Raw genomic sequence first — 27,931 nt, forward strand, 5'->3', positions numbered from 1 at the left:
ACACGAGCCTGGGTTCCTCCCGGGGATCAGCACTCCCAAACGCAAGAGCTTTGAAGAAGTACCAGAACGCTTCCTGAGTGAGATTCTCTACCTTGAGAGCTCGCGTCGTCCCAAATCTCACAATCTTGTCTGACCGGCTGCAAATTATGAACCTGACGACACCATTTGTAGCACACCTTTTGGATGCTGACCATAAGCTACTCCATGCAGCATCACTGATGTCCCCGTCCACTTCCACAACAACCAAAACACTTTAATCTCTGCATTCAGCTGAGGCATGACTTTGATGCTTCACCGTGCCACCATCCCTGACACAAGCAATCCTTCCTCCTTCAAGGTCGCCTTCTGCGAAGAACACGATCCGGGAGAAGGCGCTACGCACCCTTTCATCATTGCATACATGTTCAACAAGCGTGCTCTTACCGGCTTTCGCCGGACCGACAACCGGTAGGACACCGAAATCTCCGGTAGAGCCAGGAGCACACTTCTGCATCAGGAAGTTGATGATGTGCTCCATCTCGGCATGGCGGCCAAACATACACTTCTCCAAGACCATGTAGGTGCTGTACAACCGGTGGTACAATGGGGGGGACAGTCTTTCAGGAACATGAGGAACTCCCTTGCATCAGTGATGGTTACATCTAGGGAGCCAAGCACCTGATGTAGCTCCCTCTCCCCACCTTGACTGCTTCTGGCACGCAACTGAATGCGCTTGGCAGGGTTGAACTTAGAGATGGCAAAAGAATAGTAGTGGCTCACCTCATCATCTTCCTCGCCCTCATCTTCTTTGTAGGATTGGTACCTGAAGGTGTCCAACGCGTAGTAGCCTCTGTACATCCCTGCTCGGAGAACCTTGAGTTGCTCTAGCATGGCTTGGCTCCTAATTTGCCGGCCCTCGGCTTCCTCGACGATGATGCGAATCTGCAGCAGCTTGCGGTGCAGGTTCTCGTCAGAGGGTAAGGAGATTATCACCTCCTTGTTGGAGAGTTTGCTGATGAAGAAAGATAGTGATCTTTGGGCAATCTCACCCAGAAATGTGGCTAAAACGGTCTCCATTTGATCAGACCTGACTCGGAAGCAGGGAGAAGAGAAATATACTGTAGTATATCTGAAGGAGTACTTGTTCTGAATTTCTGATCATTGTCATGTAGGTACTCCTTGATTTAGATCCTTGGAGCGAGTGGTTGAGAAAGTTTGACGCCTTGGTCAAAGTAAGCGCTTAATATTCCTCTAGCCTTCTTTGCACGGCGGCCATCCTAGTCTTGAAATTTGGAAGGATGCGATCGGTTAATGTGAATGCAAGACACACACACACACACACACACACACACACACACACACACACACACACACACACACACACACACACACACACACACACACACACACACACTCCCTCTCTCTCTCTCTCTCTCTCAATCATTAACCTATGTTAATCAGGATTCAGGAGATTCTATTCGGTTTAGGCTAACAAACTCGTTGTGATACAGGCTTTTTCCTTTCAGGACAAGACACGTAAGCAACACCCAAAAAGTTGCTTGGGCAACGGCAGTTTATGTACACCAGACTAAGATGTCCATGAGTCCATCTCCTCTGAATGATCAGGTTCGTAAGCCTAAAATGTTGACATTATAACGCCTTGCTAAAAGCTACAAAGAAAAAGAACTGCAAAATATCCTATATATGTATCCTTCCATGGAAAACCGAAGCCCTCAGACATGTGCAGTGTCTGAAAACATGAACCGGTGCATGACCTGCCAGCAAGGAGTTGAAAAGAAATTTCAACAGATTTGAAATGTATCTTTGGAAGTTTTCCAGAAACATCTGACCACACAAGAGTTCAACGGCAATTATAGCAAAATTTAGTAGTACCTCTGGTATGTGTTTTCTCGATCATATACCCTCTTTGTACTCATGAACATGCATCCACTTTGTCGCTGACCATTTGTTGCCTTTTACCACCGGATTCGCACCTGAATAAAAGGAGATTAAGTTCAATACAGGTGAGTGTACTATGGCATGACACTTGTTGAATGAAGAACATGTCATGGGCTGGCATCAAAGATTGAGTAATCTCACCGTGCAGGCTTTTGGGATCAAGGGATCCATCAGGCTTGATGTTCCAGAAGAGCAATGCATCTCCCATCTTTGGTTTAACAGATATACCCTTCTTCGCAAACAGTTTTAAAGGAAAAAGCAATGATCTCCTCTTTGCTTTCGCCGAAGGGAACACGGTCTCGCCACCATCTCCGACATCAGAACTAGGAAAATAACAATTGCCATTCATGCATGAAAACAAAAACTGATTCCAAATTAATTACCAGTGACCCATATTCATATATATCAATACTAAACAATTTTATAATTAATACATACAGATACATAAGAAAAGTTGCTTGGCGCGGGCCTCCATTTTTGGCGATGTAACCATCTTCAGAGGTATCAAAGTGAGGGTCGAATTTCTGTCCAACTTGATAGTGGAGAACTTGAAGGCCCTCTCCATTCTCTGCAAAATTACCGGGAAACAATAATAAAGAGATCAGCGGTGCTGGTGGCACTTGAATTAATGGGTTACTATTTTTGCTGTAATGGGTTATTACTATTTTCTATTTTCTGAAACATAGTTGATACTTGTTGCTTTAGTACTCCCCTTGTTTACCTCGTCATAATGGGTACATAAGCCTCCATGTATTAACATGTGGAATGTACAATTACATGTCAAATCATGTCTGCATGTAGTGAAACTGCACATGTTTCCTGTTCCAAAAATCTAGCTCTTGGAGACGCAGTTATAAGTGCACAACCAGTACACTCCAAAAGAAAAAAAAATCAACATCATACAATTTTCACATGTGCTCCAACATATTGAACCTGCTTCAAGGTTATAGTAAAATACACAGTATCCTAGCCTAACTACCAAACCAGTGACACATGTTTTACAGATTGTTTTAAAAGTCTTTGAAAGTACAGTAACAAGTCATGTACCATCTGGTGATTCAGTGATACATACAGTTAATAAAGAAGAATTCAGGACTTCCGAGTAGGCATTTAAACCCATGCATACCAAATAAAATACCACGTACCTACAGGTATGGAGGTGCAATCCGCTATCCTTTTCTCGATCCTACGAATAACCTTGTCCCCGCCTCTGTGAAAGAACGCCCCTGAACTTGTCCGTGCGCTGCAACACAATTACAACCACCATCAAGCAAAATTACTAGCATCGATAGCAGGCGATGCACATGCAGAATATCCCTGCAACTAGCTAGAAGCTGGGGCAATGTTCGTCAGACCTGCTCTCCATGGTCTCTCCGGTCACAGAATCTGCTACTACCGACTTGGTCATGTGAGGCTTCGCCTGCGAGATCAGATGGTCGCATTCTTCCTTGGACTGAGAACAACATCGGTGGAAAAAGTGTGAGCAAATTGACGGCCTGGCGTTGCGTCCGTTGCTACTTGACTAAGATAAGATTCGGAGAGAAGCGAAACGGGAGAAAACAAAGCACGACGACTCACGAGGAAGTTGTGGAACAAGGAAGCGCGGGGCTCCGACGAGAGCTCCTCCGTCCAGGGCTCTCCTCTGCCCCCGCCGGGCATCTCCGCCGCCGGTGATCACCGTCGTGGGCGAGAGTACAATGGGCTTAACGACGTCGATGAATATGAATCATATCCCTTGGCGTCATGAGTCATGACCTAGTTGCTTATATATATATATATATATATATATATATATATATATATATATATATATATATATATATATATATATATATATATATATATATATATATATATATATATATATATAAGAGCTAGTACATGCAAGGTTTTGAGATTCAAATTGGCAAAAAAAATTCAGTCCCAACCGAATTTCGGTCGGTTTTCGGATAGATTTCTGGAAGAATAAATTGCACCCACCATACAACAACTTGTCAAGTGGGTGTAAATTAGTCCAACAACTTATAAAATGCTCAATTTAGTGCAATAACTTGACAGGTGGATGCAGATCGGTCCAATAACTTGTAAAATGCCCAACTTAATGCAATAACTTAGCAAATAGGTGCATTCACAGTCTAAACATTACACGGTAATGCAACTAACGCAAAGTCTCAATAAAGAGTATATTCATGTTAGGATAAAATATTAAGTATTATTTGATCATTGATTTTTGTGTTGCGCCTGCGTGGCAATTTTTTTGGCCAGGATAAAAACCCTCACTATTTAGAAAATTAATGTTATATCTTTACATTAATTATTTCTGTATAGTGATTTAATTTTAATTAAAACTATTTAATTTGATATTCAATATTGAAAAATTCACCCTCATTGTTTACGATATGTTTGATTATATGCACTGTTAAAATAAAAAAGCCAATACGTGGATACAAACTATTATAACTTTTAGGAGCTTGGTACATATATTTTTAAAACCTCATATATTCGTTAGAACGGAAAAATGAGCTAAATAAACAGAAACAAACGTGAGTATTGTTGAATACATGAGCAGAAGCGCAGAAAAAACCTAAGGTTTCAAGGTCCCTCTTATCGACTTTAGTGTTTGAGTGATGCTAATGGTGTAATTCTAAAATTTGTTTTCATTTGAACTAATAAAAAATTGTACAAAGTTGAAAAGCAACAACCGGATCACCATCAATAATTTCCATTTATAAAATTTAAGAATTATTGACGTTCATTTACTTTGCTTAATATGTTGCTATTGTAATGGTGGTTAAATAATATATTATTTTTAATAAAATCATAATTAATTTATTCTGAGAATTAAATTATTGGTGTCCAATGCGACATAAAAATCTACGGTCAAATAATACATTTCGACGTGAATTGTGACTTGACGTTAGCAAATATATTGTCGTGTAATATTTGGACTGCGAATGCACCAATTTACCAAGTTGTTGTACTAAATTAAGCATTTTTAAGTTGTTGGATCAATCTGCACCCAGCTATCAAGTTATTATACTAAATTGAGCACTTTACAAGTTGTTGGACCAATTTGCACCCACCTGTCAAGTTGTTGTATGATGGATGTAATTTACTTTTTCTGGAAATTACTGTACATGTACATGGCTTGGCTTTGGAGTTTGGAGAACAAAATTAATTTATTAATTAAGAGTCTGTTGTGAAGAGGGATAAAAGCATCTCCAACAGGACCCCTAAACAAAATTCCTACACCATTTAGAAGCCAAAGAGTAAAAACACAATCAGTGTCAAGGGCGTCAAGGCTTAGGGTAGGCGACCCCCGGCTACGGAGATCATAGCCGTGACCCGTGGTTGGATGCGAGGTTTTGCCCCTCAGCGCCCGATAGAAAGAGATAAGGGTTTGGAGTAATTTGATATTGCTTAACCTCTCAAGTGTTTGAGTACAAGAATATATAGGCTCGTAGGCCCAAAACTAGGAAACAAACTAACTGACTCCAACTGTAACCGGTCCTCTTTGTTGCCGCCGGCTGCTGAGGATGTGGGTGCCGCCTATAGTGCTGGCCCCACATGACAATCAGACCATCTTGAGGCCCTTTTGGGTGGGCACCCAAATCTCCCCCAATAGCCCCAAGCCCTAGGGCCTCCTCCAAGCCCCAAAACACTATTTATGTGGGGCCCGCACTCCAACTACCTCCCGCACCCCCTCTCCTGCAAGCACGACTCGCCCTACTGCTGTGTTGTCCTCCTCGCCTCCGGTGCCCTTCTACTCCGCTGGCAGCCTTCTGCCCCATCGTGGCCGCGAGCGCCATTGGACTGCGCATGTCCCCCCTGCCCCACTTCCCTCCACCCATCCACCGCCAGAGCTTCCCTTGACCCGACTACCGCAGCTCCCCTCCCTGCCTCCGCCAATCGGCTCCGCCCAGCGGCGCCCTCCCTCGCCCTCTTGCGTCGGTGGAGCCCTCGCCTCTGCACCACGAGACGCCATGCTGCCACTGGCCACACTACGAGCCACTGCGACGCTTCTTGCCGAGCACTGCCCTCGCTGATGCTCCTTCCCACGCGGCCAGATCTGCCGCCGCCGCGGCTGGAGCCCAGCGAAGATGTTGGGGCTGCTCCTCCGCCCGGCAGTTGCGGTCCCACGCGTGAGGAGGCGACGGTGCCTGTGGGTGAGGAGGCAGCAGCGGTGGAGAGAGGAGGTAGCGGTGCGCGAGGAGGTAGCGAATGTGGCAGTTGTGGAGGAAGGACTAAGGAGGAGGTGGTGGAGGGAGGAAGGGTGGAGATTTTTATTTTGGTATTTTTTTCTTGAAGAAAATAGTAGGTAAAAGGAAGTAGGGATTCTCAAATAGAGGCCGTTTGCTGGAGTTGAAGGCCAAATTTAGGTGCTCTGTGATGAAGGCCGGACCCTAAAGAATATATAAAGATTCTGATTTGGGACTGTTTCTAGAGATGCTCTTAGGCCACACACCACAGCAGTACTCTAGTAAATTCTTTATCTACTTGTACTGAGGTTGGATCTGACTGACTACTCGATTACAATTTGCAAGGCACAACTGCACAAGGAGCGAAAACAAGGATGAACGAACCATGAGTCTGCGGATGGGCTCCGATCCTCTATGGATGGTTAGGTTCGGCCCTCCCATGGCCGATTCCAGCAACGGCAACACGGAGTACGTCCATGCTGCGCGCCGCCGCTAGCCAGCCTTTAGAAATGTGGGCTCCCTAATTGTTAATTAGCTTAGTGTGTATCCCTTCCCATCTTAACATATAGAATATTTTAACTTTTCTAGATTTATAGTTTTTCTATAAATCTAGACATATATAATATTTAGAAGCATAGCAAACACTGTAAATATAAAAAATAAAATAACCTACATTTTAGAACGGAAGGAATATGTACTTCATCAGCGGGGAGATTTGGCCCTGCGATCGCAGTTGGCAACACGTGATTTATGAAATATGGAGACAAGTTATGTTCTCATGTGATCCAGTGATCCTGTTTTGCATTGATTCAGACTAGCTAACCCGTCGTTGTAGAAGCTTTTATCTTTAGGACGAGACACAACATAATGTGTCTAGCAACATTAAAAAAACTCTTTAAATTCACCATCTATCAGACATCTTATCTTAATTTGAATAACAGCACGGTAAATTGGCGGTTTACACTCCCGACACGTCCATCTCCTCTGAAAGATCAGGTTCATGATCCTAATAACATGTCAGTGCCTATCACGACCAAGCATGCCTTGCTGGAAGTACAAAAAAAAACTGCAAAATACTCTATCCTGTTATGGAAAATTGAAGCCACGCAAAGAAGCTCTCCAGGAGTTGAGTGGAAACCCCAGTACAGATTTGAATTGTATCTTTCAGAGTTGACAAGATCAGAGACACTTGAAGTCTTGAACATATTTGGAGGACATGGAGTTAAATATCATTTTAAGTTTCGCGGCAAACTGAAGTTGAGTAGTACTAGTACACCTCAGGCATATCTTGCTCGTGTCAAGACTTTGTACTCATGGACGTGCATCCACTTCGTCGCTGACCATTTGTCGCCTCTTATCACTGGGCTTGCCCCTGATGATGAAGGAAATTTGTGGTTGAATACACGTCGCATTGTACATTAGTACCACACAACACTTCACTATTGAAAAAAAAAACATGCCATGTCATTGACTGAATTGAGTGATCTCTGAAAGACCGGATCGGGTGCTCTATCCTAAGAGGGGGAGGGAGTGAATTAGGCAACTTAGAACCTAGATCTATTGCTCCAACTAATTTACACAATATTAAACTAAAACATGCTATTTATATGTGCAACTAAGGTTGTTCTAGTGTGAAACGCCTATCCCAAAAGAGTTTAGCAACCTATAGTTTTTCCTATCAAGAAACTATTCTATGAAACTAAAGGCAAACAAGAATTGCTAATATGAAATACGGAAGCTTAAAGAGCGGGATAGAAGGAAGCAAACTCTCGACGCGGGTGTTTATCCCGTGGTTCGGTTAGCCACAAAGGCACACCTACATCCACGTTGTTGAAGCACTCACTAAGAGTATCGCTTCTCGGAAATCAAGTCTATTCCATGGACTCAACCACAGCCACATTGATCCCGGCTTCCACTAAGGAGCTTCTCCACAAAGGATAGGGGTCTCCACATCCCCCACACAAGGTTGTTGTTGCCGCTCCACACCAAGTCGGAGGGTCGATTACGTGCCGGCGAGCCTCCAATGCTCCAAGGTGCCGGCACACCGAAATCTTCTTTGGTTCACTAAAGAACCACAGCACAAAGGCACTAGGCATTGCTTTCTCACTCACTAAGAGCTAACCTAGCACTAAACACTCTCAAGAATGTGCTAAGGACTAAAGATATGATCACTAAGCTTTTGGATGGCTTGGAGATGTTCTTGGGTGTGGGTGTGATGTTCTTGAACTCCAGCAATCTTGAAATGCCCGAGGGGTGGCATATATATAGCCCACCAAGTCCATGGAGCCGTTAAGAGCCGTTGGGGCTTTCCTGCGTAAAGCACCGGATAGACCGGTTGTAGTGCACCGGTGCATTCGGTCACTCACGGCTCTGCGCTATCCGTTGGCCTTCTGACAGCTGACGTGTATGTCACCGGTTAGACCGGTGCCTTGTCACCGGTTCATCCGGTGTAGCTTCTCTTCCTTGCAACTATCGCAGAGTTGCACCGGTGCCTTGCCTGGTGAACCACCGGTTCAACCGGTGCTGAAGAAATTCCTTCTCGGCCACTTGACAGGCTCTCTGAGTGATGGCATGGTGATTGCACCGATGCCCCAAATAGCACCACCGGTTCATCCGGTGCTTCTTCAACTTCTCCCCTTTGGCTGGGCATTGCTCGGCCCTTTACACCGGTGATAGAGAACCGGTGTATCCGATGCCAAACAGTTAGACCGGTGCAGCATCACTGGTGCATCCGGTGCCACTTTTTCTGCAGAATTCGTCCAATTCAACGTTTCTTTGAGGTCTTTCTTCGTGTTTTCCATTGCTTGGCCTTTTTGCTTTATCCCTGGAATCTATTGATGTTCACTTGACAAACACATTAGTTCCATTGATTGCGTTGTTACTCAATCACCAAAATCACAAAACAATGGCCCAATGGGGCCATGTTCCTTACAATCTCTCTCTTTTTGGTGATTGATGACAACACAATCAAAGGAAGCATAAATTTTGCAAGAATTGAAAAATTGATACTAATTGAAGCCACTTACACTTACTTGGATGCTTACCATCATCCAATGTTGACTTGGCCTCCCCCTAAATCCATCATCCATTTTTGTTTCTCTCCATTTTTGCTACTTCTTCTTCTTCTTTTTCTCCCCCTTTGGAATCAAAGTTGCTCCCCTTTGGAAAATATTCATTTCTACCTTGCTTTGATCCAAAATTCTCCCCCTTTGGAATCAAATCACCTAAAAAGGCTTGGCAAATAAAAATAGCTCAAAGAAAAAAGTTAGTAGACTAGGGAGTTAGTTCCATGAATCATGATCCAAGTGTATGATATCAATGAAGATATCAAATGAGTGATTACTAAGGTGGATCACAGAATCACGAAACTAGCATGACATGAGCTAAGCTTCTCACAAAGTGTGTGCACAATAATGATAATGTGAAAATTAAATGCACAACTAGACATTGAAGAGAAAGCTTAGATCATATCATGCACAGAGGTAGCCCTAAAATAACAAAGAATTGACAAGAATACCAATTGAAGGGGTTATAGACCATGCATACCTCCAGGGGTAAGTAGTTACCTTGCATGTACCAATTTGAAAGTGACTTGTTTCAAATGATACCAATTGAAGTTGAATATCAATTGAAAGTCTTTGAGGTCAAACACACTTGGTACACTAAGGTGAGCACATGCATGAGCACATAGTCTATGAACTTAGATATAGAAATTTTGTTCAATAGATCATGGCTCAATATGAGACTACAAAAGATAAGTTTGAAAACACATTAGTCTCCAAAATCACAAACCATATGATGAACTCCCCCTAAATGTGTGCATTTAGTGTTTGAATTACCAACCAAATATATGCACATTGTTTTTGACAACAATGGGAAGTTTACCCTATAGTTTGTGCTCATGGTACACAAATAAAATACATACCTCATGAAGTCCATGTACCATGAAGGGTAACATTGTGTAGCTTTCTACACACTTATCAAACCATGTAGGTTGTTCATGGGTTAGAATCATGACACAAGTAACCCACCGTATATAACACTGGTGATGCAATGCAAATAACCTAGCAAGGACAATGGAGCTACATGATGCTTGAATTGAAATTTAGCTACCATTATCTTATGGGGGACTTAGGCAATAAATATCCAAGATGTGAGCTTGACTTCTTTAGCTTGAACCCTTCATCTTCTAGGTAGCCAAGCCTCCAAATCCCCCTAAACCATACTTGGGCTTCAAGTCTCCTTTGGAACCCACAATATTTGAGACCCCTTCATATTGGTGATGACATCCTTGGGCACCCAAATGGAGTGATTCCAACTCCTTTCTTGCTTCACAACCTTGTGAGCAACCACCTTACCATTGGTTTTTTTCTTTATCATATAGGAGATGCTATTGCTTTTGTTCCTCCGGTTGGGCTTGGTGTAGATGAGAGAACTCTTGATTGTGAGTTTCTTCTTGTTCTTCTCATTTGAAAGTTTCTTCCTTGGTTGAGGGCAGTTGTTGGACTTGTGGCCTCTTTGGTGGCACTTTGAGCAAGTCACGGTGGACCCCTTCTCAAGCTTCTTCACCATGTCTTCACGGTTATCTTGAGAAGGTTGGATATTGCTCTCTAAGCTTTTGCCTTTTAATCTAACCAAGTCCTTCATGAGCCTTTGTACTTTTTGCTTGAGTTCATCATTCTCCTTGGCAATGAGATCATCACATGATTCTACAACAACATTCTCACAGCATTTCTCATTGCAAGGGTTAGACTTATCGTTTGAATCAAAACAAGAAGTTGAAGCATTATTAGTATCATTAATGCTCTCAATTTTCAACTTGAGTTCTTCATGCTCTTCGCTAAGCAATTTGAATTTGGCATAACAAATTTTCATAGTTTGTATCAAAGATAGCATTAAGATTATTAAGAACATTAAGGTTTTCAATTGCATTTAATTGTTTCTTAATTATTTTTTGGTGCTCATGAACTAGTTCAAGAAGTTCTTCATATAAAGGAGAATCGGAATCATCACCACTTACATCGCTTTCTATACTTTGGGCCATAAGGCAACTGTTTGATAATAATCCCATGTTGGTGCGGGTGGTGAATTTCTTGCTTGATTCATCGCTTGAGCTAGCACTTTATTCTTCACCACCGCTTACCCATTCACCAAATATGGCAAATGATTCATGTTTGGGCTTCTTCTCCTTATTTTCTTTCTTCTTCTTGAATCTCTTCTCAACCTTCATAAGTTGGTGATGAGGCCCATCTTTGAGGAAGACCATATACCCTATTGAGTTGATTTCTTGCAAGTATTTGTTCATCTTTTTGACTTGCATGTAGAGGTTGGGGTCCATTGGCTCTTTTTCATCATTTGAGGAGCTTTGGCATTCCTCCTCTTCTTCTTCACTTGAGCTACCTTTGATGGCCATCTTCTTCAACTTCTTGACTTGCTTGCATGCAAGTGCGCTATGTGTTGGTGAAAAAGGTGGCGCTCTTGGCTTGATGTCATGGCGTAGCTCGTGGGCAATCACCTTGTTGAGAACTTAATTTGGTGTCAATGTGTTGATTTCTTTCTCATATAGAGTTGTGATCCCCAAATCATATTCCGCCCTTCGGAGAGAGTGAAGGATCTTGTGAATGAGCTCCAAATCATCAATTTTTTTCACATCTAAAGAGTTAATCTCATTCGCAAGAATGTTCAACCGTGAGTACATAGTTTCGGCATTTTCATCATCAAGTTGCTCGAAGCTATTAAGTTTATCAATTAGAATATGATATTTTTTATTTGCAACATCTTTTATGCCTTCATTGTTCTCACTAATAGTTTTCCAAAGATCCTTAGCATTTTTACAAGCAAACACACGGTTGAACACATTGTCACCAAGAGAGCATAAAATAGCATATTTGGCTATAGCATCATGTTACTTCTCTTGTTGACTATTGGCCTTCATTCCCTCACTAGTTACCCTCCAAACATTTAGGCCCTTTGTTTGGAAGTGAGCTTCCATTAAAACCTTCCAACGTTGGAAGCCCGTGCCGTCGAACCGTGGAGGAGGTCCTAATGAATCCATCCCTACCCCAAAGAGATAACTCACTAGACGGTGAAGCCTAACCGATCAAGTAAGCCGGTAAACACAAATTGCCAATGGAATTTGCTTTCTTTGTGAGAGAGGTGAGTCCCGGCTCTGATACAAATTGAAAGACCGGATCGGGTGCTCTAGTCTAAAAGGGAGAGGGGGTGAATTAGGCAACTTAAAACCTAGACCTATTGCTCCAACTAGTTTGCACAATATTAAACTAAAACATGCTATCTACATGTGCAACTAAGGTTGTTCTAGTGTGAAACCTTTATCCGAAAAGAGTTTAGCAACCTATAGCATTTTCTATCAAGAAAATATTTTATGAAAGTAAAGGCAAACAAGAATGGCTAGTATAAAATGCGGAAGCTTAAAGAGCGGGATAGAAGGAAGCAAACTCTCAATGTAGGTGTTTATCCCGTGGTTCGGTTAGCCACAAAGGCACACCTACATCCACGTTGTTGAAGCACTCACTAAGAGTATCGCTTCTCGGAAATCAAGTCTCTTTCGTGGACTCAACCATGATCACCTTGATCCCGGGTTCCACTAAGGAGCTTCTCCACAAAGGATGGGGGTTTCCACGTCCCCCGCACAAGGTTGTCGTTGCCGCTTCACACCAAGTCGGAGAGTCGATGACGTGCCGGCGAGCCTCCAATGCTCCAAGGTGCCGGCACACCGAAATCTTCTTTGGTTCACTAAAGAACTACAGCACAAAGGCACTAGGCCTTACTTTCTCACTCACTAAGAGCTAACCTAGCACTAAACACTCTCAAGAATGTGCTAAGGACTAAAGATATGATCACTAAGCTCTTGGATGGCTTGAAGATGTTCTTGGGTGTGGGTGTGATGTTCTTGAACTCCTGCAACCTTGAAATGCCCCGGGGGATGGCATATATATAGCCCACCAAGTCCATGGAGCCGTTAAGAGCCGTTGGGGCTTTCCTGCGTAAAGCACCGGATAGATCGGTGGTAGTGCACCGGTGTATCCGGTCACTCATGGCTCTGCGCTATCTGTTGGCCTTCTGACAGCTGACGTGTATGTCACCGGTTAGACCGGTGCCTTGTCACTGGTTCATCCGGTGCAGCTTCTCTTCCTTACAACTGTCACAGAGTTGCACCGGTGCCTTGCCTGGTGAACCACCGGTTCAACTGGTGCTGAAGAAATTCCTTCTCGGCCACTTGACAGGCTCTTTGAGTGATGGCATGGTCATTGCACCGATGCCCCAAATAGTACCACCGGTTCATTCGGTGCTACTTGAACTTCTCCCCCTTGGCTGGGCATTGCTCGTCCCATTACACCGGTGATAGGGAACCGGTGTATCCGATGCCAACCGGTTAGACCGGCGCAGTGTCACCGATGCATCCGGTGCCACTGTTTCTGCAGAACTCGTCCAATTCAACGTTTCTTTGAGTTCTTTCTTCGTGTTTTGCTTTGCTTGCCCTTTTTGCTTTATCCCTGGAATCTATTGATGTTCACTTGATAAACATATTAGTCCCATTGATTACGTTGTTACTCAATAACCAAAATCACAAAACAATGGCCTAATGGGGTCATGTTCCTTACAATCCCACCATTCAGGCTTTTGGGATCATGGGATCCATCAGGCCTCATGCTCCAGAAGAGCAGTGCGTCTCCCATCTCGGGCTTGACAGATACACCCCTCTTTGCGCGTCCTCCAAGCAAAGAGCCGCCCTTTGGTGTAGCTTTAGGGAATACTGTTTCGCCACCATCTTCGACGTCCGACCTAGACCATGACATTTGCCACATGGAAAAGAAAAAATGTTAGTGCCAAACCCGATCATGTTCATAGAATTAATACCAATAATGTTAACAAGGGCATCTCCAGCCCAATAACTAGTATTGTGAGATGTCCTAATAGCAACTTTAGGATTATTGGGGGAGTTTCTTTTGCAGTCTTCCAATAATCTCATCCCAATCCAACTATTTTATTGGGAAAGTCACAACTCCTCATTTATTTAGGGAGAGTTGGGGGTGAATTATTGGGTTGTTCTAATAACTATTGAAAAAAAAAGATTTAGGAGACTGCTGAAGTACTATTTTCTTATCAACTCTCTCAATATGGTAGTTGAATTGTGGATTGAAGGACTGCTGGAGATTGCTCTGATACATACAGATACATGAGAAGAGTTGCTTGACGCGGGCCTCCATTTTTTGTCACGTGACCATTCTCAGTGTAATCAAAGTGAGGGTCGAACTTCTGCCCAACTTGATAGTGGAGAACTTGGAGGCCCTCTCCATTCTCTGCAAAAAAAAACATACTAGTAAATAATAGGGGTATTTGTTTTCTTACCTCTACTTTGAAGTGTGATTATAATTTTGCTTTTTTAACTTTATGATTTTACCTTTAACTTGTATTTACCTCTATTTTGATCATTGACTAGAGGTAAAATTGCATTGACTTGTGAATAGCTAAGGGCAAAATCACAAAGTAAAAAGAGTAAGGGCAAAATTACAATTGCACTCCAATGCAAAGCAGTGGCAAGAACACCAAAAAAATCTAAACAATAAAAACAAGATCAGCGGCATTTGAAGTAAATGGCACCAATGGCCGAAGAAAGACTAGTTGCACTTGCTGATGGTTGTTTACAGCCTTACAGGTTGTGTTAACGACAATAGCTCTTTTATTTAGTACACTACGTCATGTACGACTTGTTGATTTGAGACTTTGAGTGACATACCTAAGGGTATGGAGGTGTGATCTGCAATCCTTTTCTCGATCCGACAAACAACCTGGTCCTGCCCTCTTTTCAGGAACATCCCTGAACTTGTCCGGCCGCTGCGCGTAACCACCAGTCAAGCAACATAATCAGCATGGGTCAATAATGAGTTGTGACCCTAATGTTCTCTTTATAATCCTATTTAACCCTTAATATTTTTAGCTCAAAATTATATAAAATTAGAACCTGACTTTTTTAGGATCCGACCCTTTGATTATGTAGTTAAAAATTAAGACCCTTTACAACCTCTCACAAGTGATGTAAAACATCATCGTATCCCTGAAATTAGAAGCAATCGTGGTTGCTTGGGCAATGTTCATGTGAGTAACCTGAACTCCTTGGTCCCTCCGGTCTCTTCATCGACAACTCTAGACTTCTTCAGGCAAGGCTTCGCCAGCGAGATCAGATGCTCGCATTCTTCCTTGGACTGAGAACGACAAGACCACAAAATTCAGTCAGAATCATAAGCTAGCGCGTGAGCAGAATTGCATCTAAATTCTGGAACATGTATGTGGAGTATGCTCACGAGGAAGTTGTGGAACAAAGAAGCGCGGGGCTCCGACGAGAGCTCCTCCATCCACAGCTCGCCTTCGCCGCCGCCGCCGGGCATCTCCGGTGATCACCGGCGTAGTTCAGCGTGTGGTCGTCGACGGATCGGATTCCTTGGCGTCACGATCTGTTTCTACTGTTTCTATATATATAAAGAGCGCATACATACATGGCGTCGGGACTCATGATTACAAGGAAAGTAGGAACGGGAACGAGCAATAAGTTTTTTTTTTTTTGAGATGGAAAACGAAAAATAAGTTGACTCAGTCAGCGGCCGCATCCAGGCAGGGGCAAAAAAGGCCCAGCAAAGCCCATTGGCCGCACCTCCTAGCTGCCAAGAGCCCATTGGCCTCAAGGCTCCAACTTCCATATTCCTTTCTTCTCTTGCCTCGCTAATACGAAAATTCATGTGGATTTTACTGACTCATTAGCTCTGTTTGAGTGGTCAAGAAAACAAAAGCAGCGGAGGGTCGCTCTTGACACAGTTCGTGCAGGAGCTCTCGGTTAGTGCGGTTACTTCTAAATTCGTTTTATAGTTTTTTTAAATGGAATCATACAAAGTAGAGAAAGATATAAAAATCGACCTAATATACTGAAACCTAATACAAGTGTCAAGATTTGATGCGCACACACCCACATCACACAAGTATGTGGTATGCACCACAAATCCTAGCTTTTTCACCGCTCAAAGCATGTGGGTATGACCACTCGAGCTCTAATCCAGTCGGCAAGATCTCTCAAAAAATTATTACCGGCCATAGATTAAAAGCCTACATATTGTCCAATTGCTAATAAAAACTGTGCAAATGGTGTATCAAATTCTTTCGCAAAAAAAAGGTGTATCAAATTAAGGCCCATTTTCAATATTTTTCTTATAAATACTCCATTTTGCGCCACCATTATCTCATTAACCAGATCTTTCAAAAAAAAATCTCTTTAACCACGCTTTCTTCTACCCTTAACCCCTCTGGGCGTCGTCTCACCACCCCCCCCCCCCCCCCCCCCCCCCCTCGCTTTCACTCTCCTCTCCAGCCCACAAGACTCCGCCGCAGCCGCAGCCATGCGCCCGCTTATCCGAACCGCGCGCTGCTGTCTCCTCCGCGCGCGTGTTCGCGCCATGGCCACGCTTCCCATGGCGCCCCAGGCCGCCGCCGCCATCTCCTCCTCCTCTTCCACCCGCCCCATCTCCTCGTCACGGCCCAATCGCATCCTCCTCGCCCGCTTCTTCCCCGCCGCGCCGGCTCCGTCCGGGGCGAGGGGGCTCCGGACGTCCGCGGCCGCGGAGGCTGCGGCCGTCGAGGTGGGCGGCGTCAAGATCGCGCGCGGCGGTGAGTGGGGGGACTGGGGTCTCAAGATGTGATGCAAAGGCGGGATCTTGGGACGCAGGGTTCTTTCTGGGTTTGGGGCTTGATTACACTTTCCAAAAAGTTAGCATTTTTGTAAAGATTATAGGAAGTTTAAACTTGGGTAGCTGTGTTGTCGTTTTGGGAGGTTTCATTCATAGGTGGTGCGCCGGTGACATTGAAATGTTTTAGTATTCTTGCTGTAGCCTATGGATTCAAGTTCCTGAATGGTTGCTTGCATTCACGCTGCTACCCAATGTAACAAAAAGAATCGCCGGCGCACAGAGCTAGGAGTAAACACCGAACATTGCAGGTGACACAATATAACAAAAAGAATCGTGACGACAATCATTGCATAGCATTGAATTGTTCGGTGTGTTGCATTCTGAGACCCTCAATGTTGTTACATTGCGTCTGTATTTATACTACAATTGAATTTTTTTTTATACTGCAATTGAATTTGTGACAATGGAATCTCGCAATGCACAACTTCTTTTTGTGAAATTAGTATAGCTTATGATTTCTCTGTCATGAATTGATTCATTTTCGATGGCCTTTTCAGATGTTGTTAAGGAGGATGACCCGACAAACAACGTGCCAGACACTATCTTTTCGAAGATTGGACTGCAGCTGCACAGGAGGGACAACCACCCTCTAGGGATTCTGAAGAACACTATTTATGATTACTTTGACAAGAACTTTGCTGGGCAGTTTGACAAGTTTGATGATCTTTGCCCTCTTGTCTCTGTCAAGCAGGTATGAGCTAGAACCTCATTTGTTTATACTGCACTGAATGGATGTCTGCTATTCTGGAATTTTAGGTAAAGACCAACTATAAATCATGATATAGCGTTAACCTACTAGCAATAATAAGTAAGCACACAAGATTTTGCCAGAAACTAAAAGAACATTAAATATTTAAAAAGAAAAAGGCACTTGAAGTGGAAAACAATAAAAAAACTCGGCCGGGTGGGGAAAGACCGCCCCACCGGTATTAAGTTAAGAAGAAGCCTCGGCTTCCCCGACCGAGAAAATCCCCGAACCCCAGCCCCGCCCTGACACTGGGAACCGTAACCCCTGGGAATTGCCTGGGCCATACACGGTCCTCAGGCCGACCTGGGCTGGCTCTTAACCAGTGCTTTGGCACACGGGACCGGCGAGAGGATTTTTTTAACCACAACCTGAAATTCGCTCCCACGGGGATTCGAACTCAGGACCTGTGGAGTGCCGCTCGAGTGTCTTAACCGCTAGGCTAAGCACCCTTTGGCAAGTGGAAAACAATGAAAACAGTAATGCTGCAGTTTGAAGTGCTATAGAGTCAATTGCTTATTTCTTACCTCTCAGGACATCTTCCCTTATAATAGCGAACTGAGTACTAGAAGGTGCTGTGTGTCTTTTTCCAGACTCATACATCTTTAGTGAAAATAGAATTTGGTGGTTGTTCGCTTGTTTCTGACCTCGAAGTGTTGCTTCCTGCAGAACTTTGATGACGTGTTGGTCCCTGCTGACCATGTAAGCCGGAGTTACAATGACACATACTATGTTGATAGTCAAACTGTCTTGAGATGTCATACCAGTGCTCATCAAGCAGAGCTTCTAAGGGATGGTCATACACATTTTCTTGTAACTGGGGATGTTTATCGTAGAGATTCTATTGATTCAACTCACTATCCTGTCTTCCACCAGGTAACTTTGTTTTGCTATATTCACACATATTTGTCAAGAATATTGTTTCTGATTATCTTTAGCACATGCAGATGGAAGGCTTCCGTGTCTTTTCTCCAGATGACTGGTCAGGTTCTGGCATGGATGGGACAGCATATGCAGCTGCAGACCTCAAGAAAACGCTGGAAGGCCTGGCAAGACATCTTTTTGGTAAATTGCTTGCATCCTGTTCCTTGTTATTGAAAGATATGATCAACTAAATCCACATGCCAGCTAAATAATATAAACAAACACATATGCAGGTGCTGTCGAGATGCGATGGGTTGACACATACTTTCCGTTCACCAATCCATCCTTTGAGCTTGAAATATATTTTCAGGTATTACATTGGGTGTGTTCAGGTATTTTGAGGGTCAGGTATAAGTAAAACGTGTCGAACAACATATGTTGATATGGTGGGTTTCTGATTAACTTTCTCATCTTATAAGGATGATTGGTTGGAAGTTTTGGGATGTGGAGTCACCGAGCAGGAAATTTTGAAAAGAAATGGCAGGACAGACCATGTGGCATGGGCCTTTGGACTGGGCTTAGAACGCCTCGCAATGGTCCTTTTTGACATTCCAGATATACGACTCTTCTGGTCAAATGATAAACGGTTCACATCCCAGGTATTGCTACTATAGTTGCTATTGGTTACTATCTAACTACTTTTGTAGTTATATTTTGTGTTGCCTTACAGTGACCCATTTACCCTTTACGTGAAGCTTCAACATCTGCTCAATCTAAATTACTTTTCTGCAAAACTTGCTCTTTCTAGCACACTTCTTTTTCTATCTCAATTTTCGAGGGTTATAAATTACTCCCTCAACTTTACTTGGCGTTTTGTACAAGGGAAGCAGCTTGTTTCCTTGTTGTTTGAACATAAGTTAAATGAACTGGAGGTAGTATGATTTAAGGATTGAAAGCTTCGATTCTCAGTTAAATGAAAACTACCTTACGTTGATTTTAAGTGCTGGTAACAATTATTGACTTGTCGTGATCGAGAAAAACAATTATTCACTTGTTATGAAATCTTTTGTTTCCTAATGTTGTTTACAAATGCTGACTGATAAACTTGGTTTTGGCGATGCTCAAAAAATGTGCAACAGGATCCAATCTGTGTGACTGCACCAAAAAGTTATGTAATATGATTTTTGTATATAATTAAGTTATCTAATGCATTGACTTAACAATAGATTAATAAGAGGTGTTGTGTCCATCTTGGTTTGTATTTACCCTAGTATACTTTAGTTTCTAAGACATTCTTGCTACCCAGTTCGCAGAAGGCAAGCTTGGTGTCAAGTTCAAGCCATTTTCAAAGGTAAAATCTCTTTGTTTCTGTTTTGTGTTTACTTTACATGTCATTTGTTGAGAAAATAACTTTCATCTTGTTGGCTAATTTGTGTTGGCTTATTGTTTATTCTTTCTATAGTTTCCACCATGTTACAAGGATATGAGTTTCTGGATCAATGATGCATTCACAGAGAACAACTTATGTGAAGTTGTCAGAGGAATTGCTGGAGATCTTGTAGAGGAGGTATGAGATCTTGTCAGAGGAATTGCTTTTGATGCATCTATTAAGATTCAAGCACTTGCCTTAGCTTAGTCATTTCAAGTTTGTAGGACCCTTCACCTTTCATGTTGTAATTTCGTGTAATAAATGAGATGAAACAATAGCATAAGTGTTAAGGATTAAATGAATTCAGTTCTACGATTACTAATAAAACCTCAAATTAGGTGAAGTGTACCTTCTGATATTTGAAGCTTATTGCCCTAGTCATTTACTCCTGCTGGCAATGACTGTAGCTCTGTTTACTAGTTATGTTACAGTTTCAATACACTTCGATGAACTGACTTCTTTCATACATGCATGCATAGTGGAAAACTCTTTTTGAGGCATGATAAGATCTTTTGTTCTTTATATTTTGAAACACTAGTATCCATGTGGTGAATTTTAGGAGCCTAATTTGTGCATCTAATCCACAATTAGTAGTTTGGTCATATAATGGAATTTAGAGGTTCTTCAGAATGTTGTGAGATGAAAAAAAAATGATTGCAGGTAAAGCTCATTGATAATTTCACCAACAAGAAAGGCATGACAAGTCATTGCTACAGAATAGCCTATAGGTCCATGGAACGTTCACTCACAGATGAGGAGATTAACAGCCTGCAGGTAACATTCGACGACTCCCATGTAATGATTTTAGATGCTATCTTTGATTTTGATTCTGATCATTTTTGCATTTCGACTGCAGTTGAATGTCAGGGAAACCGTGAAAAATAAATTGAATGTTGAGTTGAGATAGAAGGGCGCTAGTTCAGATGTTATACCAAGAACTAATTTTTGCCTGTCTTTATTTGTAAATCCATTGAAAATGTAATTTTCTTTTTGTATATGGAGAAAATGGACCATTTGGTTCTGTATTGATCACGTTTTCAACTCTGTCAAGGGTAGAGAAAAAAGCCCCTGCTCAAATTGTAGCTTGCAGCCACAATGATTAAGAAGCATTGTGCAATGCTCAGTTTCTTTTTTCGCAGGTAGTTTACAATAAGATGCTTATTATGTTTGGAGTAGTCAAAATTACATGACATTGTTGGCATTGTCCATGTACATATTTCATTGATGACCTGAACGCCATATAGAAGCTTTCTGATATTTCTGTGTTTTGGTACAATTAGATAATCCCATGCTACAAGGCTAGGCTGATGTCTTAATATTGTTCAGCACAAACCTGAAAGAAAAACAGAAAGCTGCATCTCAGAATTTGAGGTAGTTTCCGGAGTCTGTATTTGTTCATGACAATTGAGATTCTGAATCCATTGGATATTATGGAAAGCAAAAGGAAATGTTTATATATCAGCCTATCCACAATAACTTACCTGCACGTGTTTGCCTGGTTGTTCATTTTGAAATTGTGCAGCCTGCAGTCGGTGCTGCTAGTGATTTCAAAAAATTGCTCCTTTTTGTGTTTGTGCGATGAGATCAGTTTCAGGTTATTCATCATTCCATGCGTGGCAAAATGGACTCTAAATGCTGACAGATTACAGCCAAAAGAATGTCCCGGTATGAATCCAGTGGACTTCTATGTACTATCAGTGACATGTCACCGTACACAAGGATCTCATGATCTGACTTCACACTGTTGGTTAATGAAGAATAACCGCCGCAAGATTCGTGAAGGTCAGATGTGTAGATAACTGTTTTCAGATGCTTGAGCTTCAATTTCGCTAGAACACCAGAAACAGAGAAGAACGTTCTCCGTCCATATGCTGTGTGACAATTTCTAGGTATGTCAGGTATATAAAATATACCCATATACGTACAATTCACACCATTTCAAAATTTAGAATAAAGTAATATAAATCTGGAAGGAGTTTGGACTTCCCAAGCCTGAAATGCCCTATGTGTGCTTATCTTCTCCCTCAAAAAAACTCACAGTTGGTGGATGTCCTCCAACTGTTGGACCAACGAATATGCAATTTTAGGTGGTATTAGATAGCAGTCATCCCTGCTAGTTCGCGCAGTTTCTCACACACGATGAAGGTGATCGTTGTCTGAGGGCCTAATCTTGCAAAGGTGGCAAATCCACTGAAAAATATAGAAGAGCTTGTCAGGACGTCACGACTGAAGGAGAGGAAGTTGTAAGACTAATGCAAGTGGATTAAGCATAGCTTAAAACTAGCAAGTGGCCAGCTAAATCATACAATAAAGCACTTTCAATATAAAGATTAATAACCAGCATGAAAACCACCTTCAATACTTGATGAAGGTTGAAATAGATCAAGATGCATACAGCTTGATAAACAATAAAACCTTTGAACAATTCTGAATAAAAACAAAACTATTGCTGATAATCTGCAAAGAATTATACTGAACTATTGATCTTTCAGTTTTCTAAATATAGTGGTAAAGCTAGCAAGATTCTTTTTTGGATGTTAAAAGCTACAAAGTTACAGATGAAGACAGCATGTTCCAAGTAAACATGAATTGTCATATATGATTGAAACATATATATAGATGCGACCATGCAGGTCTCACCCTTTATAAAGTGATTTTACACCCTCTGTCACCACAACCTGCAAACCAAGAAAAGGGAGTTAAATATCAGAAGAAAACCTTAATGTTGTTGACATGTTGGTGCTCAACTTATTGCACTTCCACTCTCCTATGTTGTGACATTCCTTTTCTGATCTTATGGAAATAGCTCACAAATTCCTTTTCTGATCTTAATTAGTAGCTTAACAATTTGGCAGTGCCTCCAGGCACTTTTAGCAAGTAACTTTTGCAGTGTTTACCCAGGAGTAATTCCTAATATCACACACATCAAAATGAAAGGTTGAAATCAACACCTGGTAAGCACAATGGAATCCATTCCTGTATACTCTGGCACCTTTGGTCTCCTGTTGCAGCATTAGCCGTGTTTTGACCATGTCTACAGGTGCGGTCACAAGAGTACCAGCTGTTCCAGCTATGCAACTCGAGCTTCCAAGCAGATAAAGATTAACAGTCCATTCATTTCATGTTTTCATTGAAGAATAGACATCAAAATGTAGAACAGAGACTTCACTGTACATGAGATGTAGTTGAAAACCTTCTTCAAGAGGTGTCCACTTCATTAATGCCTATATGAATACAGATGAAAAAAGATCTTACAAAACTAATATATTGAAGTACAAATTTATTCCTTTATAACAAATATATGATACAAATAATAGAAACCTGCTTGGACTCGTCGTAGGTTGCCATTTGTGATGCAGTGAGACAGCCTGCTCTTGCCATTGCTGGACCAACTCCTTTCCAAAGTGCTTTGAGCCCTTCCTGTGCTAAAACTTTCCTCATCTCTCCTATTGTACTGGTACTACTTGTACTCATCTGCAGCCTCACCTACAGAATGTACTCAGTTCAGATCCAGCACACAAAACAAGTCACACTTCTGAAATGAGTTCAAATCCAAACTGTATACCTTTAAAACCTCCATGGGATTTGTTAAAGCAGTTGCAAGGGCCCCAGCAATGATTCCAGATGCAAACTTAAAAGCAAAGTTTGTTGAACCAAAGGCATAACTGCATACATGTTTGCAGGGTTCATACAGTCCTAATCGAAGGCCACCATAGACGACAGATCTCGTCAATGCTGGTGCAAGTCCCAGGTAGAGTGACCGAGGCCCTTCCCTAGTGACCAGTTGTGTAAATATTGTTCCCTAACATAATTCATAATACAGATATAACTAAGAATCGAATTTACATCTGAACAAGCAACGAATAGGAAACCTATAGGTGCTGTGAGTACCATTCCAACTAAGTTTCCTCTTTGCCTAGCATGCTGCATTTGAAGCCTAACTTTAATAACATCTGCAGGACGAAAGTGGTGGTGGATGTGGACCTATAAAAAGAGTAACTTATTTTCTGGACAAACAAAGTATATGTTCCTGTTACCAAATTGGCAACAGTGCAATGAACAGTTGTTTCTACACAAGTCAATTAGAATATTCTATGTCCTCAAGTCTTGAACAGGTGCCAGTTGTCAAATTTCTCTGAAAATTCATTGGATGGACAGGTCAAAATTTTAAAACGGACTCTTTCAGGATGGATAGCATCAAAATTTCCTGAGCGACATCTTTAAAGTTAGTCAAACGTACTATTTAGTTTGACAATGTTTTCCTCCATATGTGGCTGTTTGTTTTATTGACATGACCGTTATTTACTACAGTCAGATAAAGTGACCATTTGTCGCATTCTTGGATTTGGGGATCAACCCATAAGAAATGACTGAATCTGTCAGGGACCAATAGAATGCGAATGCTCCTGTTTTCCCCCCTACTTAAGCATTAGCGTTCCATGAAAAAGCACTATCATACTCATACCTCACCATACAGCAATCCACAAAGGCATTTGTCCAAAACAAATGAGTTTAATCTCTTTCACCTTATCCATGATTATGCTGTGGAAAAAATTAGTTAAATCTTATTTCCCAATTACTGGATGCTGCAATATTACCTCACCGGTCTCATCTCAACTAGCAGCAACTCCCTAATCAGATAAGATTCAGAGTGGCGGCCGGTGGAGCTAAACATGAATTCTGAATTACTATAATTTCCCACCGGAATTTCTTCAAAAAAAAAATAATTTCCCACTGAATCTCTGTTCTTATTCATACTAATACCCAAGGCAATTCAAGAAGAGCAAATTACTCGATATGAGAGGAATAGCAGGTAGCTGACCGAGCGGGTGGGTGGCGGCGGTGGCAGCGGCGACGGCGGAGCCGCTGGTGCCTAAGTGGTACAGCGCGTAAGACCCCCGCGCCAGCTCGTCTCCGGCGCCCGGCCGCATCGCGGCCCCTCCTCAGATTCCCTGAAAGAAAGAAACGCCGGCGAGAAGCGGGATTGGAGACGGCGGCGAAGCGGATCCACCGGAGAAAGGTTCGAGCTCTGGGATTGTTAACCTGAATGGAAGGTAGGGGCAGAACAGAAGCAGGGAAAGAAGAGTTCTTCAGGAAACAGGAGCAAGAAGAACTGGGAAGCAAACAACCGAATCGAACCAGGACCCGATTGCGAGAATAATATGGAGAGAGACCGAAGTGGAAGCTTTTTAAAAAAGCATAAACAAAAAAAAGTAAAGACCGATAGGGAAGACAGCGATTGGATGGATCTTTACATCCTTGTGCCCTGCAATTTCTGCTCCGGTCTAATCCTCCACAAGAACTGGAGCGGGAAGGGAACGGATTGCGTCATTGACAACATGCTTAATTGCTGATGAAAATGACACCGTTAAATTATTTGCAGTCTTTTTTTTTTACAAAACATACTTAGAAAAGCATGTGATCCAAGGTTAAATTTTAGCTCATATCACGTTAAAAGAATATTATTATTTAAGAGTATTAAATAAAATTTAATTATAAAACTAATTACAGAACCCTAAGCTAAATTGCGAGACGGATCTAATAAAATAGAATAATTTATAATTAGTGGATGTTTATTATGGTATCACCGTAGCAAATTAAAAATTAATTAGGCTCTTTAATTTCATCTAGCAAATTAGCATCCATCTATAAAAAAAATTATATAATTAGACTTTGTTTTATATTTCTAATAAATAGTGAGATTCTTTTTAGCGTGATAGGACTAAACTTTTGCCCGCATTCAGTCGTACTAGCGCGAAATTTGTGTTGACCTATGGTTGCCGTGTAATTTGTTTGGGAATAAATCTACGTGCCGCTAAGTATTTGAGATCGAACTCAATATATATGACATCGAAGTCCAGCATGAAGGCAATTGACGCACTGTTGGCTAGTCCTTGTGATGATCCGAGACTCAACTTCTGACCGTGTTCGGATGTCAAAAAAAATTAGGAAAAAAATATCATATCACGCGTTTGGACACATGTATAGAGACATAGAGTACTAAATGATGTTTATTTATAAAATTTTTTGCCATGTTTGATGATATACCATCGACCAACCAACAGTCCCGCCATGTTGAGGACGCGTTTAGTTCTCCATCCAAAAATTTTTGGATGTCAAATCAGCACTTTGACCGGATGTCGGGAGGACTTTTCGGACACTAATTAAAAAACTAATTTCAGAACTCACTTGGAAACCACGAGACGAATCTTTTGAGGCCTTTGACCTCGTCATTAGCACATGTGGGTTACTGTAGCACTTATGGCTAATCATGCACTAATTAGGCTTAAAAGATTCGTCTCGTCATGTACATCCAAACTGTGTAATTAATTTTGTTATTTAATTACATTTAGTGCTTCATACATGTGTTTAAAGGGGAGGTGAAAATTTTTGGGTGAAAATTTTTGGGAACTAAACGGGCCCTGAGAATCCGACAATACGATGCCTATAGGCTATAGATTAGGGCTATCTAGCTGCTCAACTCTGATTTCGGCTTTTGCAACGGTGCTGTTGTCACTGAACTCTGTTTGGAACTGAATCCAATGTGCCATCATCACTCGTCTCTCCGTTCTGCATGCGTGAAACCGAATCCGATGGACCATTTTTTTAGGGAAAATTTGATTCATGCCACCACAACTCCGTGAAATTGGGTTTCATATTCAAAATCATGCCACTCAATGGCATGGATTTCAACATGAAATCCAATTTCAAGAAGTTGGAGTGGCATGGATCCAACTGACCCTTTTTTTTATCATTTCCTCTTGAAGACTGTCTCGATTTGTTCAGATATAAACATGACAACTCAAAGCATCGAAGTGCATTTGGTCTAGTGGTATGATTCTGGCTTAGGGTGCGAGAGGTCCCAAGTTCAATTCTCGGAATGCCCCTAAACCTTGCGGTTGGTGTTTTTTTTTCTCTTCCGATCTGAAATATCTGCATAACAAAAAAAAAACCGCGGCCGAAAGGGTGAACGGACCCCACCGTTTTTTTTCTCTTCCGATCTGAAATATCTGCATAACAAAAAAAACCGCGGCCGAAGGGGTGAACGGACCCCACCGTTTTTCATTAAAAGGAAGCAACTACGGCTTCACCCGGCCGCGGAAAAACACCCAAACCCTGGCCCATGCCCGAGAGGGCCAAGCCTTGCAGCGAGGGGATTTTTTTACCCACGAACGAAAATTCGTTCCAGCTGGGATTCGAACTCACGACCTCGTGGAAGTGACGCTTCCGGGCTAGGCTAGCCAACTCGGCTGCATAACAAAAGCCTATACTTGCATTGCAAGTTCTGACAGTAAACATTCCGATCTGAAATATCTGCATAACAAAAGCCGATACTTGCATTGCAAGTTCTGACAGTAAACATTATAACTGTTGCAATGGTCTTTTTCCAACATCGGCATCCAGTCTGAAATCTCCAAAACATAAGCCAATACTTGCATTGCAAGTTCTGACAGTAAACACTAATAACTGTTGCAATCGTCTGAAATCCCTGCAAAAATATAAGCCGATACTTGCATTGCAAGCTCTGACAACACTGTAACAGTCGCAAATGGCATCTATGGATTGCAGTTGCTCCAGCTAAAGAAAACTGCGATTTTCGGTCACCTGACGTCCATGGATTTACTTTCATCACGGCAACATTTCGCTATGTTTATTAAATGAGAACGCAACATATCTGCTACATAACAGCAACAGCAGCAAAGCATGAATGAAAGGGAAGAATCAAATCTGCCGCTATTCTGATGGGTGCAATGGATGAGGCTTGTCTTCCATGACTGCATCTAGTGTTTTAAAAGCGACAAGGCGACCCAAGGCAAGCTGGGTATGCCTAGGTGGCGCCTAGGCATGACTGTTGCCCAAGGCGAGCTAGGTCGCCCAGACGCCTAGGCGGCACCTTTAAACAATGACTGCATCATACATTTTTCTACACACACACACACCACACACACACACACACACACACACACACACACGCACCCACACACGCACGCGCACCCAC

General features: G+C 42.2%; 3 protein-coding genes across 6 annotated transcripts; 1 reads left to right on the forward strand and 2 right to left on the reverse strand.

Annotated features, from left to right (window-relative positions):
- Positions 1-253: 253 nt before the first annotated feature.
- On the reverse strand, positions 254-15,532 carry LOC120667942. Its single transcript, XM_039947916.1, has 15 exons — positions 15,464-15,532; positions 15,267-15,364; positions 14,899-14,996; positions 14,332-14,461; positions 13,771-13,943; positions 7,442-7,509; positions 3,517-3,597; positions 3,294-3,391; positions 3,084-3,181; positions 2,377-2,506; positions 2,080-2,261; positions 1,902-1,973; positions 1,755-1,824; positions 608-991; positions 254-383 (listed from the first exon to the last, which is right to left on the reverse strand). The coding sequence occupies exons 1-15, from the start codon at positions 15,512-15,514 to the stop codon at positions 254-256; spliced, it is 1,863 nt and encodes a 620-aa protein (XP_039803850.1). The 5' UTR covers positions 15,515-15,532.
- Positions 15,533-16,494: 962 nt separating this feature from the next.
- LOC120666369 (phenylalanine--tRNA ligase, chloroplastic/mitochondrial-like) lies at positions 16,495-21,189 on the forward strand. Its single transcript, XM_039946196.1, has 10 exons — positions 16,495-16,814; positions 17,392-17,585; positions 18,309-18,515; positions 18,587-18,704; positions 18,797-18,873; positions 18,983-19,162; positions 19,810-19,854; positions 19,966-20,070; positions 20,593-20,706; positions 20,789-21,189. The coding sequence occupies exons 1-10, from the start codon at positions 16,547-16,549 to the stop codon at positions 20,837-20,839; spliced, it is 1,359 nt and encodes a 452-aa protein (XP_039802130.1). The 5' UTR covers positions 16,495-16,546; the 3' UTR covers positions 20,840-21,189.
- A 471-nt stretch (positions 21,190-21,660) lies between these two features.
- On the reverse strand, positions 21,661-25,161 carry LOC120666370 (mitochondrial substrate carrier family protein ucpB-like). 4 transcript variants are annotated; one of them, XM_039946198.1, is made up of 9 exons: positions 24,976-25,161; positions 24,755-24,884; positions 23,824-23,885; positions 23,498-23,734; positions 23,254-23,418; positions 23,107-23,156; positions 22,884-23,016; positions 22,573-22,610; positions 21,661-22,122 (listed from the first exon to the last, which is right to left on the reverse strand). In XM_039946198.1, the coding sequence occupies exons 2-9, from the start codon at positions 24,861-24,863 to the stop codon at positions 22,026-22,028; spliced, it is 891 nt and encodes a 296-aa protein (XP_039802132.1). In that variant the 5' UTR covers positions 24,864-24,884; positions 24,976-25,161; the 3' UTR covers positions 21,661-22,025. The 4 variants fall into 4 exon arrangements, with proteins under 4 accessions (XP_039802132.1, XP_039802133.1, XP_039802131.1 ...); XM_039946199.1 differs by having other exon boundaries at positions 23,824-23,916; positions 24,976-25,153; XM_039946197.1 differs by having other exon boundaries at positions 24,755-25,161.
- Between the last annotated feature and the right edge of the window lie 2,770 nt (positions 25,162-27,931).

Source organism: Panicum virgatum, chromosome 3N (assembly GCF_016808335.1).
Source record: "Panicum virgatum strain AP13 chromosome 3N, P.virgatum_v5, whole genome shotgun sequence".
NCBI classification, from domain to species: domain Eukaryota; kingdom Viridiplantae; phylum Streptophyta; class Magnoliopsida; order Poales; family Poaceae; genus Panicum; species Panicum virgatum.